Here is a 19,818-nt window from a genome sequence, read left to right as displayed (position 1 = left end):
GCTCTGTTCTGCCAAACCTTTCCGATCCGTTTATATCCTATAATTACCTGACACTTCCAATCAAGTCTGGTACTGAGAACACAAAGCGCCCAAACAGGGATAAATAAACATGTGCCTGTTTCTTGAGTTTCATGTTTGGATGATTTTTCCAAACACTTTAGCCTATTCCTAATGTTTCCCACCTTTACCTCAGCCAGAGCTTCGGTCTCCAGTGATTTGTGGTCCCCGAGGCTGCTGTGGCGAGTGGCCCCTGGCACCGGCCTCAGAGGGTGGCCTTCAGGATAAGCCTTCCTGTCCAGGTAGTTGATGCTTCCTGCGCTGCCAAAGGTGCCGAGGCGCCTCTTTTCTGGGCTCTCCATACGACTCTTGCTGATGGACACCTTGTGAGGGCTGCTGGGACAGGCTGCAGCCCGAGGCGGGGTGTCAGCCACTCTGGTGGGGCTGTGGGTGTCTGCGCCACTCCGATGGCGTGGGATTGCTGCTCCATCGGACCGTAATCTCACCCTGTGGAGAGAGATGAAATCAGACAGGGTCAAACTCTTCAGCCACACTTAACAGAATTCCAAAAACCAGGAAGATGTTACTCATAATTGAACCCACCTCCCCATTACTCCTCCGAAGTTGTAATCAGGTGATTGTTCACACGGCGACGGGGCATCATTTTTGCATGAACCCTTATCATCCAGTAACGGCCCGCTGCTCGCTTCGCTGTCTGCTTTCTGGCTGAGGTTATCTGAGAAAGCATCATCCCTGGAAGAGCAGAGGCACTGGTGATGAGCATAACACACACATGTACCTCATGTACACCTTCAGTGATTTCACATTTTTGTGAGGAACACGCCATGTTGAGAAAGTTCTTTCCAGGTGTTCCTGAGATATCATGTTTACAACAACGTGACGAGAATTACTGGTCAGACAAGTGATCTTTCAGGACCTGATGATGTCAAAGAGAAGTTCACCTTTGACCTTACAGGTAAAAAATGCAAAAGCATCTGCTTAATGAAACTTTAACAATGTAACATTGTGGTACTCACAAGTCTTGTACTACGATGTACTGATGTGGGATGAGCCCGTCCACACCGTTGTGGCGTCCCTCCCACCAGTCTTCGGACGCTCTGTGGTACAGAAGCAAAGACGCTCCCTTCTTGAAGGACAGCTCTCTGGGGCTGCGTCCAATGTAGTCAAACTTAGCGATGGCCTCGATCTGTTCCACCTCTGAAAAAATAAACAGACAAAGAAACATGAACAAAAAGCTTAAAAAAACAGCATAACAGACGTCAGCATGGCAGAGAACATTAAAGGTACAGACAGGTATGACAATAATTTTGGCTTTATTCATAAAGAAAACCTCGTCTCATCTAAAGTGTATTCTACCACACCGGCCAGCAGGGGTCAGTCACACTTAACTGTGAGGTTTATATCAAGCAGCTCAATCATAGTCTCAGTGAAAAAAAGATGAAAAGTATTTTTCTTCTAATTTGCTTCTAATTATAAAGTAATGAAAGACAAAACGCATCATCATGAAAGCACTGTTTCTTTGGTCTTAATTTGATCAAATGTCTTTATTCTGTCAGAGCAGAGCTGCTGCCAGAGGAGGAACAACTGAACCGACTACAGAAACTACAGCTCAGAATCAGAGCCAACTATTATCTCAGTATAGACTCTCAGTCTGGAGCAGAACCGACAACAGTCAATCCGCCTTTGTTGTCTTTTCCAAGTAAGAGCAAGAAAAGAGAGAGAGAGGGTAAGCACTCATTACAAATGCAGTCAACAGCACAGATGAAGCTCAGAGATAAAGTAACCCCAGTCTGACACAGTCCACACTTCTAAGACATGTCTACAGACTTCTTACCGACAGCACTGAACACATTATTCTATCATGTTTTACCCGTGTCTTGGCTTTAGAGCCTGACCCACTTGTGCATTCAAAGCTCAGAGGAGACTTGGGGAAATGCAGCACAAAGGAGAAAGTCCCAGGAGAACTGCTGACTAACACTGAACAAAGAGCGAGCAGGGGCGGAGGGAGAGAGGAGAGAGACTCACACACACACACACACAAATACACACATACAGAAAGACAGATCAAAGAGGCAGCACTGCATGCCAACACTGTTTACTCAACTCGCCTTCAGCCTCAAACATCACATAAGCTTTTGCAGTCAGGAGCTGCTGCAGCACAAACCTCACTCACCTCCCGGTCAAAAGCAGTTCACAGCAGTCTGTGTGTGACGCTTCCTTATCCACAAAGACTAATGTAAGCACAAAACATTTATTCCTCCATTCCCTGTGATGCTATTTGCCAACGTGAGACAGTAACATCATCAAACGTTATTTCATACTCGTCTCCAGCACATTTGTAGAATTTCCTTTTTCTTAACTCGAGCTGTTGTAAAGCTTCCGTCAATCTTTTCTATTCAAAGTTCACTGAAGTAGCTACAACAAGTCTAAATATATACTGTGATATAGACTCAAGTTCACACAAGCAAACCCCTAAGTTCACATCACTCCTAACTTAGATGAAGTAAATCAGGAAAAAATGGACAAAAACATACAAGATTAGCTATGCTGTGGCTCCATGAGGCTGTATTAAGTTGCAGTGGAACTTTGGACTACATGCTAAATGTTAACATCTGCGGGATAACACTTCTGACATGCTAATGTTTAGTAGGAATAATGTTTTAATGTCCGACGTCTAAGCTAAGCAGGTTAGCATGCTAAAAATGACCTTATAGCACTAAAATCAAAAAGTAAAGCACCAGAGGCTCATGGGTAGGTTAATAATGCTAAATGATAAAGTCAGCATGCTAACATGTGTGCAATAGCAATTCTAACATGCTTATGTTTAGCAGGAATGGTAAACGGTAAATGGACTGTACTTAGATAACGTTTTTCTAGTCTTCCGACCACTCAAAGCGCTTTTACACTACATGTCACATTCACCCTTTCACACTGATGGCAATGACCTAAGTGCCAATCTCCTATAAGTATCTACATTCACACACCGATGGCTATGCCTTCAGGAGCAATTTGGGGTTCACTGTCTTGCCCAAGGACACTTCGACATGTTAGGGAGACTGACTCTGCCACTGAGCCACAGCTACAGATGAATGTTTTAGGTTTGACGTCCAAGCTAAGCAGGTTAGCATGCTAAAAAAAAGTAGAGCACCAGAGGCTTATGGGTAGTTTAATAATGCTAAATGCTTAAGTCAGCATGCTAACATGTGCGCAATAGCAATTCTGACAAGCTAATGTCTAACAGGAATAATATTTTATGCTCGACGTCTAAGCTAAGCATGCTAAGGTTAGCATGCTAAAAATGACCTTTGTAGCACTAAAATCAAAAAGTAAAGCACCAGAGGCTCATGGACAGGTTAATCTTTTTACAGCTATTTCTTTATAGAGGAAAGCACTGAAAAAATCCAACGTTTGACTTGAAGATGGTGCTGGATAAACAGTCAGGGGATCACTAAAGTTGCTTTAGTTTATCTTGAGGACCGTTTATGGCAAATTTCATGGCAATTTATCCAAAAGTTGTTGAGATAACTGTACCAAAGTGATGAACACAGGGACCATCAGACCATTCATTCCTTGAGCCTTGCTACTAGCATAGCAAAACACATACAGCAGTAATATAATAGCACCTTCATAAATAATAGAGGGATCCTATAATTCTCTGACCTTCATCACTGGTGTGTGGTTCAGTTCCATTGTCAACCTCGTCGATCGTTCCTGGTTCGCTGTGAGGGCTGTCACTGTGGGAGGAAGAGGAAAAGTCACTAATATGTACACAGATATTTGAGTATGATTAATTTTTGTTTACAGAACACCAACTGGTACAATTTGTCCTCTTAATCTCTGCACATGACTGTACTTTGCTCACAAGTTCACCACTTGTTCTAGTCAATACTCACCAGTACTCCTCGCCCCCGGTCATGCACTTCTCGTACACTGGGCCGTCCAGCTCACGTAGACTGGGAAAGATGAGCTCATTGTGGATGATGATGGTCTTGATGACCTCGTTAACATGAGCCTGGCACGCAACGGGATCCTGTCCGTCTGGGATGGGCATCAGGGTGGGACCGAAGCAGATCGCCAAATTGTACGAATCCATCATGTTCTCGTCACTGTACTGGGAGAGACTGAGGGACAGGACACGGTTGTTGCGGGCTGTAAGATGCTATAAAGATTCAGATTCAGGTATACTTCTCTGTGGCTTTATCACTATTTGTGACTGTTCCAATACAGGAATTCATGTGGTCCATTTTCAATATAAAATGTGGAGTGTAGCTGCTTCAAGGTATGAAATAACAATCCCATAAAGCCTGAAAATGAACCATGTAGCAGAGACATCTCTTACAAAGTCTTGCCTCACTTGACTTCAGTTTTGACATGCAGTATTAAACGCTTCATTGGACAGCTTAGTCAGACATTCGCTTTAAAAGCACTCTGATCAGTCAACCCCTTCAACAAATCCACTTAGCAGCACATGCCAAAAACCTTCTGTTGGTAACCAAATCATTCAGCGCTTCAAGAGGAAGTAATAATCAGTGCCTGCGCATTATCAGCAAGCATTAAATCCACAGCTGGAAGAGCTCCAGCAGTGAAGGGGGTGTATATAAGAGCAGAGTAAAACCTGGGTATGAAATCAAACTCTTTGTTCTGCAGGCAAACCCAGGAAAAGGAGCATTTATAACATCCATTACAAGAGGACAGGTATATTACTTCAGCGAGGCACGAGTTTCCGAGCCCATAAATAACTTCTGAAACATTACAGACAGATGTAGCAATAATTAGCAGGTCATTCTTTCTATTTTTGGATCTTTTCATGTCACCTGACTGTAGCTATTTTGTGTGTCTTGAACATCAGTTTTTCCTCAAATGGAATAAGTCACGTTTAAGGTCCAATCCGATCACTGCAAAGTTTAAAATCCTCTCCACATGTTCCTCTGTATAAACAAGAAGCTACGGCTTAAAATGTAATGTGAATCAACCCAAACTCACTGATTGAGAAAAGCAAAGAGGTATCTCATGACGATGATGATGGTGCGAGAAAGAGTCACAACAATCTGCTGGATGTGATGCGCTCTCTCAGCTCCAGACTCCAGCTCTGAAACACAAAGGGCAGAAAAGTAGACGTGTAAAAACAAGTAGTTTGTACTTAAAGCTACAGTAGCAACATTATTTAATCAGAATTTAGTTATATAACAAATTTTAATAATTGTATGTCACTAACAATATTAAATTGAAATGATGTCTGATCTGTGTCACTGACAGCTGCCTCTTTGTATTAAGTGTTTAATTACTCATCCAGGCTGAGTCAAACAACCAGTCAGGGTTAGCTTGTCAAATGACTCTGCAGTAGACGCGGGTAATTATCGCATCGACTCCGATCGGCAATGATGGCAACACAAAGCCCATGTCAACACGCTAATCTCTGCCTTTCTGGCACGATGCTACGCTATGCCCTCGGTAACTTCTGCGACTCCTTGTCATCTCAGCTACAAATTCAACCAGTCTCCATCCAAGCAGCGCACAAACATGGTGACTGAATGTGTAGTAAATACAATAAAGACCTAACCACCATAACATCTTCACTGTTTCGGGCGCATTTGTCACGTCAGACGATGATGCAGCATGAAAGAGACCGACAGGAGTATACTTCACTGGCAATGGGAAAAGAGACGATTGTAATCTTTAAGCAGGTTTTCCCGGCTGTAAAAAAAACACGCTAATTTAAGGTGAGAAAGGGGTATTTTTCAAACAACATATTTATCTTTCTTGCTGTGGACGTCAGTTAGCCGCACAAACTAATGCTCTGGAACAGACCTAGTACATAGCAAGCTATCCCATTCTGGATGCTAATTTTCTGCTCCTGTAGCAGTGGATGACAACCGTGACTTTCCAGCTCAAGCCCAGCGAAATGCGCGTGCGCGTTTGGTGCGTCATTTGGTGGGAGGGGCTTAGCGGAGCGATACAAGGTAGCAGAGGGAGAGTAAGAATGTTCTTACTGCCACTTTAAGTAAACAAGAGACAAATATATTTTGAAACTTTTTTTATTGCCAACTATATTGGCACGGAGCCTATAACAACCCTGTGCACTACTTACATATAGATACAGGTACATGCACAACAAAAACCTAACAAAGAAAATTGATCAAAGTATAAGGAAAGGGAAGGGGAGATTGAAATCCGTTATCTGACACTTTAATAGTTGCCCCCTGCCCGCCTTTCACCAGACCCCTCAGACGCGCTGAGTGATCAAACTATTACAGCAGGAACAACGAGGAAATGATTCTGCGGTGAACTCACACACGGCAGACTGGTGTGGCCCACACTCTCTCTCTTCCTACCGGCTTTCTGTTAAATCTCTGCTGTGTAGATTGCTTCCATGTGCTGCTCTGCATGCCTTTCTCTTCCTCAGGAAAGCTGTGTTTCTACCAAACTGTAAGGTGTGTTCTCTCGTGACACACTCGTGAATGTTGTGCGTGACTTACTGATGGTGGAGATGAAGTCCAGGAAGCGCTCCTTGGGGAAGAGCGGGTTCTCCAGTCCTCTAAAGTACAGCTTGAGCACCCCTGCGACTGAGTTGATATCATGCTCATTCTGGTCGTCGATCAAGGGATCTTCACCTGGTTATAAAGTAAGTTAGAAGAATGTATCCTGTGTTAGTATTTGAGGCACGGAAAGGGGGAATGTTTGCCATCTTTCTTTGACTCACCTCTCTCAAATGAGTTTTTAATATCGTTGACTTCCACCTGAGATCCGGGCACGCGAAATATGCCCTGCTGCTGCAGGCCTGGAAGAAATACACACCCAGAATTTTGATATGGGGAGATACGCTAGCTACCATTATCTCCGAACTCCAGTGCCAGCTTCATGAAAGCCCACTGGAAACAAATAACACAGAGCAGGAAATGTAATCTAGTCATAAAAGGAGATGTATTTTCCATGAGAGGGCCCCTCAGTGAGGCTGCAGCATATGGTTTCAGTTAGAGGGCTCCTAATCAGTTTTCTGGAGTTTCATTAGGTCCAGATCCCGAGGAGAGGCCTGCAGGCCACAGCAACGAGCTGAAGACAGATGTGAAGGTAGACAGGGAGGAGTTATAACAGGAGATGGAGGGAGGCTGGATGGACTGACTAAACAAAGACCAATGGGACTTTCAGAACTCCCCATGTGTGATCTATTGTTATGAGCTTGTCAAATCACAGGCAGGCAGCTGAGCGCCGCAGAGGTGGAGAGCAGAGCAGAGCAGGTCAGACTCTCCACCTGCGGCTGTTTGCGGAAATAGATTGCCTCGCCCAATAGCTGCTGTCACTTTTTATGAGGCTGAAGGAGTTTTCAGAGGACTCGCTGGTTCGCTCTCTTTGTCTGCCCTTTCACTCAGGAGTAGTAGTCACAGCAACATGATGAGAGACGTACCGTACAGGTTGATGTATCTGATACAGCTCTCAACAACAAGTGGGATCGGCTGGCCTGAATCCTGGAATGAAATGAAGTGAACAATGAATAAATACGGACAAAGAATATAAAAACATAATACTAAACTATAAGATTGAGTAACTGTGGACGTGTATTACTGCCACCTTAGTAAAAGAAGAAGAAGATACAAGTGAGTCATCTCTGTGCCGATCAGGCAGACGATAAATGAGACATGACTGGACTCATCAGTTTGTGATCAGTCACTCATCAAATCGTGTTACTGTGTCTCCAGACTCTGTTTCCTACGACTACCAAGTATTAGGTCCACATTAAAGGGAAAAAAAGAGATTCCGAGAAAAAAAGATATAACATTACGAGAATAAAGTCATAAGAGAATAAGGTTGTATTAGTACGAGAATAAAGTCGTAATAAAGTCGTAATTTTAGACGATTGTGAGCCTCAATATTATAAATATCAGAAGAGCAGCCAGCTGCCTTCACTACAATGTGTGAAGTATAACTTCACAGTGAACATCTTGTGAAGGTATGTGGAGGCAATTATAACTTGAGCCGGAGCTGTATTTATTGAACACACCCGGTAGCATGGAAGCATAGCTTACATGTGCCTCGCGAGAACATGCGAGATCTCCTCCCTAGTACTGCGCAGGCACACTAAACAGCTATATATCCATACATCAGCATAGGTTTCATAAATAGGAAATACTTAATCTTTCGGAACATCAGCACCACTTTGTCATAACTATCAGGACTCTGAAAAGTGGTTTTATTTGAAAATGACTTGTGATCTTAGTCATTTTAGGGCAGGCGACTGGCTGCGCTTCTATTACCCTTCAAAATAAGATACAGGCGAACCATAGCCTAAAATTACGACTTTATTCTCCTTATATTATGACTTTATTCTTGTAGTATTACGACTTTATTCTCGTAATCTTACAGATTTTTTCCCCTCAATGTGGCCATTTACTTTATAACAATAAAAGTAATCATGTAATTATGACATAAGTTATGATGTTGTATCATTAAACATTAAGATAAATAGTATTTTGTGTAAGAAAAAAGTTTAATGTTGTAACATAATAAGTTCATATGTTGTAATTATGTGAAAATTACTCGTTATACCGTGAAAAAATCTTTATAAAAATAAACTTTTTATGTCATAAATGAATGTTGACCTGTTTTTTTTTTCTAGTGTGGCAGCAATAGGCTTCCATAGATACATAAAATTATACATATATATGTTTATATGTATAGTACTTAGTGTAAATTTTATACTTTACAATTATTAACTATATAATATCCTAATAACGTATTAAACATACAGTAATTTTTTTTCAACACATATACAAATATAAATCGACTGGTATACTTCATATTTATTAAAGATATAGAAAACATTTCACCACATAAGAACCTAAAGGCCTAAAGAAAAATATGAATAAGCACCATCATCAGCCTAAAACAAACAAAATAATATTATCAGAACAAGTTGTGGAAACGAGCAGCATGCAAGTGTAGCCCGAGCAGTAGCCAGTATATATTTCTACTATTAGTCTAAAGTTTTAGTGCCGTTAGTGCCCTGACATTTATTCTCTAACACACAGAGGTACCTGAATGCGGGTACGGGCATTCCTTCGTCCTCTGGGACACAAAGCAGCAAAGCACAGAGCAGCAGAGGAAGAGAAGGCAGAGAAGCACAAAGTTAGAGGAGCTCAGGTGACGAGTGACCCCTCTGGAGGTTAAAGAAGGCTGAGCACAGGGGCTGGAGACAGGAAAGCTACAGAGATGCATTTAAGGGCCGGGTGCAGTGAGGGACAAAGCAGAACCACTGCTGTCTCCTGCCTCTCTGTGATCTGAAGGGTGACTGGATTTAGAAATAAAGCCAGAGACGGTAAATTGTTCTGGAGGGGAATAAGAGAGACAGATGACTGCTGCTCTGTCTGTTGAGCCACGGAGGGAAGGAGGAGGATTAGAGGTTAAAAACAGAGGCGTTATATCATGATGAAGAGCAGCTGTAAGAGGGAGGAACAGAAGGCTAAAGTGAGGAAGGGGATAAGAGAGAGACTTTAGCTGCCTTCCCCTCTGTCATACACCACCACCACCTCCAGGTACCTTGATGAAGGTCTCCATATTGCCGTTAAACAGCTTATGGTTATACAAGGAGCGCGGCCTAGGCTTCCGCATTTTCTGTGGTTTAGGGGGAAGGGTGGGGGGCCTGGGAGATGATGGACAAAAGGAACAAAAACATTGTATGCTGTGAAAACAGTAGAACCAAAAATACATTCAAAAGTAAAAAAAAAAAAAAAAAAAAGGTAAAACAAAGCAGTAAAAATGACTGTTGTTGGGTCAAATGTTGAAAATAATTTTTTGAATTAATAAAAAATATTTTGTTGCTTAAAACTATTTAAAAGTATGAATATAATCAATGTAAAATGATTTTTGGATGGAAAATTCAATGGAGCCACTGTCGTTGGCCCAACTTCACTTAGAATTATTCATGAAATCTAGTATATTGGGAAACCTTTCACCTTAGTGTTAAACAGAGTTGTGTGATTTAATGTTTCGGTAGGCCCAATCATTTTATTTGAGCAATATCACATGAGAGGGTGTGATGCTGTACTGAATATCCATGAATACCATCATGTACCTGCGGCCTTGTGTCTATGACCGAATCACAGCCCATCCCAACCTCGACTGTGATGTTGCTTTTATACAAACAGCTATACAAGTGGCAAATAGTAGTAAAAAGTAATAAGCAACAACAGATTATTATTTCCTGCTCCACCAACTCAACTAGTTCCACAACTTAACTGAAACTGGACTTTTGTTGCCAGGCAACCCAACTCAGTCATGTGTTCTGAATACTATAAATTAAGATCACAGCAGACCGTGTATGTCTACAATGATCAAGCTGGCAGCTCTCAGTCACACGGACTCTTGTTGTTTTATAAATTAAATCAAATAGATGAACTGTGGTAACCTGTAGAGACAGGGTGCAGGAGAATGTTTGGGTTGCTTGGCAACAAAAGTCCAGTTTCAGTTAAGTTGTGGAACTAGTTGAGCAAAAAACAATCTGTGGTTGATTATTATATTTTAACTGTTGTACAAAAGCAATATCACACTCAAGGTTGTGATGTACTGAATATCAGCACGGCTGTGATTTTCTGTGGCGACCTACAACTGTTTCACAGCTGTGATGATATTCAGCACAACATCACTCCCTCTCGTGTGATATTGCTTCATTATAACTTCATTAAGTGGGATGTCTCATTAAAGAGATTTTTTATCATTAAAATCGGCCTTTGATTACTGCTGAGGGGCTGGGGAATACAGATCTGAATTCTGGCTCATCAATATTGATTTACTAAAAACAAAGCACACATTAATGAAGGACAATCAACAGAGATCTCAAAGGACAGCGTACCTTGTGGTTCCACACTCAGCCCGTTCCCCTGTGGAAACAAAAACACAAGAGGGGCATGTTATATCTTTGTGGTACTTATTATACAGACTCCAGCGTCCAGCGTCAATAGCCACAACATGACTATTGAGAGAGCGCTGAATGGAGCAGTGCTAACACCATTCATTGGACAAAGCTATTGAGCAGACTCAGAGGACCCTGTGGGGTTATAGACCTCCTCTAGGAGCAAAGAAAAGGGGGGGTGGGGGCTGTGGTGAGTATATGTTGGGAGCGAGGGTCCATCAATGGTGACACTGAGAAATGTCTGTGCTGCCTCACTGAGCCTTTTGTTATGGGTTTCTAACAACACACGCACATGCTACAGGCCTATACAACTTAAGACTCTTTTTTCCACCCGTTTAAGAACACGTCAAAGTCTATAAAAACTGTGCAGGTGAATTAAAGATGATCCAGTTTTTCTTTATAAACAAAGAGTAAAACTGTGTCTTTGTCTGACATTGACTGAGTTATCAACTGGACAAGAGTCGGTGTACAAAAGAAGAAACAATGGCAGCAAAGCATTCAAACATTCTTTTTTTAACTCCGCCTGACAATGGACAGACAGAGCAAAGGCGAACCAATTTCTCAACACATCATTCTGGCAGATGGGACGAGGTCTGTGGAGCATTCATGTGAAGAAACAACAGACATCTTTCCTCTGAGTGATGGCCCCGTCTACCTCTGACCGACCAACCTCTAAATTACACTGGGCTTCTCGAGAATGGACTAAAAAGTCGACGCTGAATTTCACCAGATTCACTCGATTTTTAATCTTCAACATTAAAGGTGACAATTACGAATCAAATCCAGTAAACAAGGGAACTGGTGTCTCTTGGTCTTTGGCAGATATCCGAGCACCATCTTGTTTCGTGCCAAAGCTTGATGTTTTTATTAATACATGCAGCAAGATGTAAACGCCATGTGGCACTTAGCAGCCTCATCTAGTCATGCTCACAAACAACCACGCACACACAAAACCTCCCGATTCTGTGTGTGAAACAATGAGCTAATGAGCACGACTCCACTCTGATTGATCACCTGAATAATTAAACATGGGAGGTACCTGCACACGCCATATGTTATGTTACGCACATACATTCTCTCGGCTGTTTAAACAAACAGAACTATCCCAAGATTGATAAAACCTATAATGTGTGAGTGCCACAGAGGACTTCTCCAGGTCCTGTAAAAAAAAACATATTTTTAAGGAGGACTTAAATGACTGAGTGAATCCAAGGTGGGAATTCTGGAAATATGCGTGTGTGTTTCAGGACCTCAGCTGTCCACGCCTGATGTCCTTTTCTATTAGGTGCACCCCTGATGCAGGAGCAGCTGCAGGAACGGGCCCGGGTCTGGTCCTGCTGATTGATTGGGCGTAAACTGTTCACGGCTGAGGTGACAAGGGGACCCCTGGGGGAAGGGAGGGGCAAGGGGAAGTCGCTCTCTGACAGCCTGGAAATGGAAACCCTCCCTGCAGCTAAACCTAATACAGACTAAACATATAAGAGGGTAACCAAGGGAAACAGGTAGAAAAAGGAATGTATACCTCCAATTAGATATGGTCTACCATTGGTGGGATAGCGTCCCATTTGAATTTCAGCTCTCATTTCCTCTTTCCCGAAACAATCTGTCTTTGTAGCCTCATACCTCATTCCCTGCTGCTTATTAGAGAAGACCTGCGCCACTATAACCCCGGGGGCGGATTCTGTCGCTCATAATGACAGGACGAAACACTGGGTCGGACGCGCGGCATTTAAAGACACCATGGAAGAAAGATGAAGAGAAAAGATTTCTTACCTTCTCCCAGTGTCTGCTTCAGTAAGTCATGCTTGGCCTGCAGCTTAATGATGAGGTTACTGCCGTTCAGGAACTCCTTGAATTTCTAGACGGAGAAACGAAGGCAACAAATGAGCGAGCAGCAGAGCTAATCCAGTGTAACATGAGCAGAGTCAAACAATTCAGGTCGCACAAATCAGCGTGAATTCAATCTGTTCTACTTTTAATTTAATTTCTATTTCCAGAGCATGTGGAAATGATGACGGATGGCTTGACTCAAAAGCTAGAGCTCATATCAGGCCGGCAGCCATTGACAGTTTGGACCGACAGACTGACAGGAAATCAACATGAACTCACTCCAAAGTAGAACATTTCAGTCTCCTGTTGGTTCGACCTCCTCTTGGCTACATTCATCTTGCTCATGTAGGATTCGGAGGCCACAGACTTAATGGACTCAGTGGAGCGGCTGTGTTGGAAAGCATCCGACACGTCAAAATCCTCCACTGTCAGCATGTCCTGCAGCGTTTGCATGGTCGCATCCAAGGTCTTTCTCACCTGCGCGGATGCGGGAGGAAAGAAAGGAAAAGAAGATGACGCATCAAAGATTGAATTCTATCTTGGTCATGAGATTGGTTGTGAGATTAAAGACTATTTTTTACAAGCCTAGAAGGAAGCAAAGTAGCTGCAGACATTTTCAAGGGCAAAATGGAGCGATTGACAGCACTAACATATTTATATGGAAGACAAATTGACCCCTGAACAATCAATGACCTTGGATTGCACTGCACTGACACAAAGCAGCATCTGCATGTCGGTGTAGAGGAACCCGCAGGTCGGGCATACATCAGTCTGAGACAAAATGAAGACTGTCTGGCAAGGATACAAAGTGAACCTGAAATTACTGAAGGAGGCTTTTTGTTTAGGACTGAGATTGATAAAGCTCATTCCCAGTAATGGCATGGCTCGTCCATTATCCTCCGGAGCACGAGACGCAGCCAGACGGGGGAACAGACAGAGACATTGGCACAGGAGAGTCAAACAGGACCTGGTTATTATCACCACCGTTTGTGTCTGCAGCTCTTAATGTGAAAGTCATTTCTTCATCACCCATTTTCATAAATAACTCCATAAAAAGCACAACATTGGCACTGTGACAATCTAAATATATTCTGCCTCCCACAGAGCAGGGGTCATGTGAGAGTAATTGCAATAAGACCAGATGGTGATGTGGCCCTCCTACTCGGCTCTGGGGAAAATTAGTCTGTTCTGGGGGGGTGGGGCTGAAGGTGGTGTGTGTGTGTGTGTGTGCGTTGGGGGGGTGGTGGTTGCTGGACAGAGGCAGAGCCATCATAAATCCTCACCTCCTCGTTCTCAATCTTTAGCGTGGCTAAGCGAGACTGCAGTTGGTGGTAGCGCATCAGGAGTTCAGTCTGGACGGGCTGCTGGGCGCTCACCTGGCACACCTGAGGAGGAGGAAGAGGAGGAGGAGGGGTTAGAACAGAAAAAACCACCCGAAGCTTGAAGAGTGACTTTGTTAAGTAACTTTCAGCATCTCACCTCATCTCCCATGTGTGGCAGGTACTCAAAGCGCATCGGAGGGCAGAACACCTGGTTATGCATATCCATGATCTTGTGCTTGTCACTGCGGGAGTCCAGGTTGTCCACTGCATTCTCGATGATGTCCAGTCCCTCGTGGCGGGATGTCTCCAGGTTGTACTCTGCAGATAGGTAGGTCCTGAAGGTGCGCGCCAAGCTAGCATGGTAGCCAAGGTCACAGCACTGTGGAGAAATATTATCGATATAATAAATTTAATCATTAGGAGTCATTTGACACCAGGGTACAAAACTGTTTCACCTTCCTTTCAGATTAAAAGTTAGTTTCACTTTCAACCGCAATCAGCATTATTGATGGGCGTGGTTTTAAGTGTGCTCTGTTGCGACTCTAACCCCTCCCACCAGCGATGTCATAGTGTACTGACCACACCCACATGAACACCTCTACATCACTGCAGCAACATGGGAAGTTAAAGAACTGAAAGCCAGTCAACTTTTCCTCTGCCAAATCAGTAAACATTTATGAGGGAATAAGGAGGACTTTTAGTTGTAATCTCTGCTACTTTGAGCGCCCTCCATCCTTTTCACGTCTCTAAAGGACAAAATCCAAACTTACATCCTGCTACAGATTACCTTTCAAAAATAGATAGTCGAGTTCACAGAATTACAGGAGCTGGCGCAGCAGGACAGCAGAGATAATTACAGAGCCTTATCACACGGAGCTGTATGAAGTAACCTAATTAAGCAGGGGACGGTTGTGAGGAGGTTTTAAATGGAGCCACAGGCAAACTGACAGTTCTGTGAATCACTAAGTAAAACGCTCCTGAGCGCTCTTTAGCACTGAGGAAGTGCTCTCTCCACTTTGGTGCACAAGCCTCATTGCATCATTCAGTCAAAGTGGCTCAGAAGAGTAAAGACGAAAAGGAGCAAATTAGCCTGTTTTTATAGAAGCAAACTGAGTGCGAACACATTCACATGTGCAGCAGCAGCAGCAGCCTGGAGGAGCAGATAAACAGGGAAGGAAGATTCGAGACACTCTGTAATTAAAATACTTTGTTTTGATATTCTCATCTCTCAGTAGAGCTGTGCAAACACACTAAAGTGTATCCTGCAAAATGGGTATATTAGTGTCACTTATTTCATTTAATATTCTTTATGTTATTACATTTACAATGGAAGTTATTGTAGTTTAACCATATTAAGCTAAACTTTCATCATTTCTGTGCAGTGTGGTGGTTTATAAGCTCAACACGTTAGTAAGAATTACACATCAACAGTTTAAAGCCACTGATGCCGATCGACGAAGCTGACTCCTTGCTGCTTGAACGTCTGGTTTGACGTGTGCTGTGCAGTGACTCTGACATGACCAACAGACCCCGCTCGGCCCCGCTTGTGGCAGCCAAAACCAGTCATGCCAACAATCCCAGTCTCTGCAGCTCAGCAGGATTTTGATCTGACGTGAACCTTTCAGTTTGAAGACGCATTTTCTCACATCATATATTATAAAAGGGACCTAGTATCGATGCTATTATAACTTGTTTAAAATCAAGAGTTCTGTTCATCGTATTATAGAAATCTCACTGAATCATATGTTATCATGCCTGACCTGGGAAATGTGCATCCTTCACTGTGACTAATGTTACGTCGTATGGTGGTTTGGCCTCAAGGAAAAATGTGACAACCAGGTCATTAGCACACAGACAGAAGGGGAAACAGGCATATTACAGGGCTGACAGGTTTACCTGGATGATAGATAGCCATTTGTCACATAAACTCAGCAACACTTTATAGCAAAGTTTTACTCATTAAAAGTAAAATAAAGTCAATAAAACTTCAAAATCCAAGTAATGAACCACACCTCCTTAAAGAGGCAGCTGTATGTGTGCGTGTATAACAGGAAGAGATACCGAGGCTTCCTCATCTTCATGTGCATCTGTTCGTCTGCAGGGTGACTGGTAGCAGGTCGCACTGGGCTGCGAGCCCACTGCCAACCACATTAACCACATTCATGCCTGCATACACACAGCCTCTGTTCACCAGCTGACTGTGACCGGGTTCCAACCATTAGCGGTTTGCACAACAAAGTCATGCTTTTGAACACGCGTAATCAGACTTCCCAGCAGTGATACTGGCTGGAAATTTACATACAAGTGACTTCATTTTGAGGTTAACTGGCATTCAAAAGAGTGATTATTGTAGGTATATATATATATATATATATATATATATATATATATATATATATAATACATTCAGCCATTTCTTTTTCTTGTACTAACACCTCATTCCTACAGCTTCTTGAGTCAGTGTTAGAAAAGCTGCTACTTTTATTTTTGACCTATTAAAGGACAGACAACAGTAAGGCAGATAATAGGGAGAGAGACTGAGAGAGACTGAGTGGGTCTTGGGTCGTGTTTTTTTACTCGGTGACAGTTCGAGGCAGACGATCACGAGGACATGCTGTGTTTGTCTCAGCAAAGCTCCCAAAAGCAGCATCAACAAAAACAACCGAACGAGGACAAGACCGAGGAAGAGAAAAGCAGAGACGGGGCAGAAATCATTCTGTCAACAACACTGATTTAGTCCCTAGAAACCATCAGTCAAGAATATTCTTCTGCGGCTCCGTGATACTACAGATCATTTAACTAACATTCCTTTCAACGGCAGCCAGTCGGCAGTATATCAGTGTTAAGTTTGTTATGCAGGAATGAATAATGAAAAAAACGATGGTAAATACATTTATCGGGGGCCAACAGAGCAGCTTGAAAACAAACAGCTAACAGGCTGAGAGTGAACGTCACACAGGAACAGATGGTGAGAAAAGCGACAGCGCTGCGGAGTTAAACCAACATGAGAAATCCCAGCTGAGAGATGTAAACAAACACATGTGCCGAACGCATACTTACATCAATCATATCGGAGACGTCATGGATGTAATATTTTGCCACGACTGCATTTGTTGCCGCCAGGTTCAATAAATAGTCGTTCCGGGCTTTTGTGCATTTCAGCTTATTCTCTGAGTACTTGGCTTGCCTCTGGGGAGGAGAGAAGACACAGAGCAGATGAAGGGAAAAAACATTAGTGCAGGAAAATCAAAAAGTAGGGAGGGCTTTGAGTGTGTTGTCAGGCAGCTGAAGCTTTGGGACCAACACACAGGTAAATACAGCAGGGAAAGTTTGGAGAAACAGGGTCCAGAGAAGCCTCTAGATAATAACCAGACCTGCATTTAGTCTTTATTCTGTCTCTCAACACTTCAGCAACAGAGACTGACAAACAAGCATTTCAGCTATAGCATGTGGAATAAAAAAGTATAACTTTTCAAGAGTTCAACAGTTTAGTAAATTGTAGCACTAAAATAATAGTTTTTAACATTTTGGATAATATACTAACTTGCTGTCTTGCAGAAAGTAAGATGAGAAAAATGCCACCACTCTCATGTCTGTAGGTAATGAAGCTACAGCTAGCACACAGCTTAGCTAGCCTGGTTAGCTTAAACAGGGGGAGCAGCTACCCTAGGCCTGGTAACAAATTTGACTACCGGCCCCTCTTAAGGTCGCAAATTAACCAGTATATCTGTTTTGTTTAAGTTATAACACAAACAAAGTGTAAAAAACAAGAATTCAAATTGTGTTACCTCTGGACAGGGCTAGGCTAGCTGCTTACACGTTTCCAGTCCTTAAGCTAGCTAAGATAAGCAGCAGATTAGCTAAGCCTACTTATTTACTTTCCCATTGCGAAAATGGTATTTAAATAAATATTTTAAAAACAGTTTATTTTGTCAAGTAATTATTTCTAAGGTGACAAACTATTACTTTAGAATACAAATGTCAAAGTATTTAAACAGAACCCATGCTAATAGACCTAAGGTCTTCTTGTTAATGATCAAACCAGTTAAAGATGCATTGTTGGCCTGTTTCTGAAGGATTCCAGACAAATACATATCCTCAGTACTAAAGAATATAATCAAACAACAGTATTTTCATAAAGTGAAATTATGTACAAATAGACGCTTGTCAGTATTGACAAAGAAGTTCCACTTAAGCAGCTCAATGATTCAGAAAACAACACTGCTCTTTGAACTGCAACAAAAGCATCCTAATTCTAAAGCGGAGACATTTCGTTTGTTATTTGAATAGTTTGTTTGTACATTTCCCTATAAATGGACCTTTTACTTCTTATTTCACAAAGCCCATTATGATGCAAATTTTCAGCAGTGGGTTAGAGGAAAAGAGATTAACTATTATTTCTTCCTCTTCCTCCTCTGACCTGCTTGCAGGCAGAGTAATGGAACGAAAGCTCAGAAACAAGACACGGGCAAAAAGAAGAATATTTATTGCAGTGCTGTGTTATAAATAGGGTTCAGTTCCCGAGCCAAGCAGCATCTCTGAGGACACAAGCCTGAGGAGGGAGAGAAGCTGTCGCCCTGACAGCCTTTGATTCCCTGCACCTGAGAGATAATGAGAGTTACATTTGCATAGAGAAATTCCAGAATAAGATCCAGAATAAAAAATACATCGGTGCATCTGAGGAACAGCGTGCTCCAGAGACCACCAGCTCTACACTGCTGGCAGAGAAGACTTCATACAAGCTAAGAATCTGCATAAGATGGAAAGAGAGTCAGGTTATTGGCCGGGAGTATTTCTGTTTTCTTAGAGTGTATCTGGCTGCAGACCTGCAGTATGCTCCTGAGAGTTTCTGACATTATATTGCAGTCTGTCTGCCTGTCTGTCCCTCTCTCACTGTCTCCAAGAAACCCAATAAATAGAGCTGCGTCTCCGTTTACAGAACTAGACTCTTCTAACTCATTCAGCTTAGAGAAGAAGCAGTTGGACCTGTATGTAATGATTTTGGGGTCATGTGGGTCCATGGAAACAAACTGTGATCATAACATTTAGCTATTATCATCATTTAAGTTGATATTTTGAACTGCTTAGTATACTTCACAACTCCAGCAGACATGAAGCATCACAAGCAATCCTTTTGAGTCTAATTTCTGACTACCTAGGGAATGTAGGTCAAGTATTCCCCTTCCCTTTAAGCTCTGTTTGCTAACTCCTGAGGGAAATATCTGATGCTAGCTGCTAACTTTGCTACCTTCATGAGTTAGTCACGAAAGCCGTTTTCCCACTGGTCAAAAAACCCACTAACACCTGCTAACACTCGGCTTTTTTGCTTAACGGGAAAGGCTACAATCGGCATTCAGACCCAGGTCAAATGACTCGCTAATCTCCTACCCCTCTCCGGCGCGATGCTATGCTCCATCTGTAACTCCTGCAACTCCTTGTCATCTCAGCTACAAATTCAAATTCAGCGCTCAACCATGGTTCCAAATTTGTCGTTGCCGAGTTTGACTGTACTAACCACCGTAACATCTTCACTGTTCACAAATGCTGTTTCGGGTGCATTTGTGACGTCAGGCGGTGACGCGGCAGAAAAGAGACCAAAAGCAGGATACTCCACTGGCAATGGGAAAAGAGACAATCGGCATCTATATGTAGTTCTTCCCGGGTCTGAAAAACCACGTCAACGTGCTAATTTCGGTGGGAAAAAGGTATATCTATGTCTGTTTGCTGCCTGGGCTGGTTGAGTAC

General features: G+C 42.6%; 1 protein-coding gene across 2 annotated transcripts in view; it reads right to left on the bottom strand.

Annotated features, from left to right (window-relative positions):
* Nucleotides 1-19,818, bottom strand: part of srgap3 (SLIT-ROBO Rho GTPase activating protein 3) — a 60,881-nt gene that overhangs the window by 3,686 nt on the left and 37,377 nt on the right. Inside the window, exons 6-21 of one of the 2 annotated variants that reach the window (XM_069677709.1) lie at nt 17,134-17,262; nt 14,231-14,452; nt 14,035-14,136; nt 13,031-13,228; nt 12,695-12,779; nt 10,862-10,889; nt 9,550-9,652; nt 7,421-7,481; nt 6,719-6,796; nt 6,495-6,629; nt 5,002-5,107; nt 3,912-4,139; nt 3,679-3,752; nt 1,035-1,215; nt 601-750; nt 189-504 (exon numbers count right to left, since the gene is read on the bottom strand). In XM_069677709.1, coding sequence (XP_069533810.1) covers nt 189-504; nt 601-750; nt 1,035-1,215; nt 3,679-3,752; nt 3,912-4,139; nt 5,002-5,107; nt 6,495-6,629; nt 6,719-6,796; nt 7,421-7,481; nt 9,550-9,652; nt 10,862-10,889; nt 12,695-12,779; nt 13,031-13,228; nt 14,035-14,136; nt 14,231-14,452; nt 17,134-17,262 — 2,196 coding nt within the window. Of the gene's footprint in view, nt 1-188; nt 505-600; nt 751-1,034; nt 1,216-3,678; nt 3,753-3,911; nt 4,140-5,001; nt 5,108-6,494; nt 6,630-6,718; nt 6,797-7,420; nt 7,482-9,047; nt 9,079-9,549; nt 9,653-10,861; nt 10,890-12,694; nt 12,780-13,030; nt 13,229-14,034; nt 14,137-14,230; nt 14,453-17,133; nt 17,263-19,818 lie in introns of both variants that reach the window. The other variant, XM_069677710.1, reaches the window with a different exon arrangement.

The sequence above is a fragment of the Semicossyphus pulcher genome, unplaced genomic scaffold (genome assembly GCF_022749685.1).
Source record: "Semicossyphus pulcher isolate SPU_LCO1_2020_fin unplaced genomic scaffold, fSemPul1.0.p SCAF_3, whole genome shotgun sequence".
Lineage (NCBI taxonomy): Eukaryota > Metazoa > Chordata > Actinopteri > Labriformes > Labridae > Semicossyphus > Semicossyphus pulcher.
This window is presented reverse-complemented; position numbering and strand designations above follow the sequence as displayed.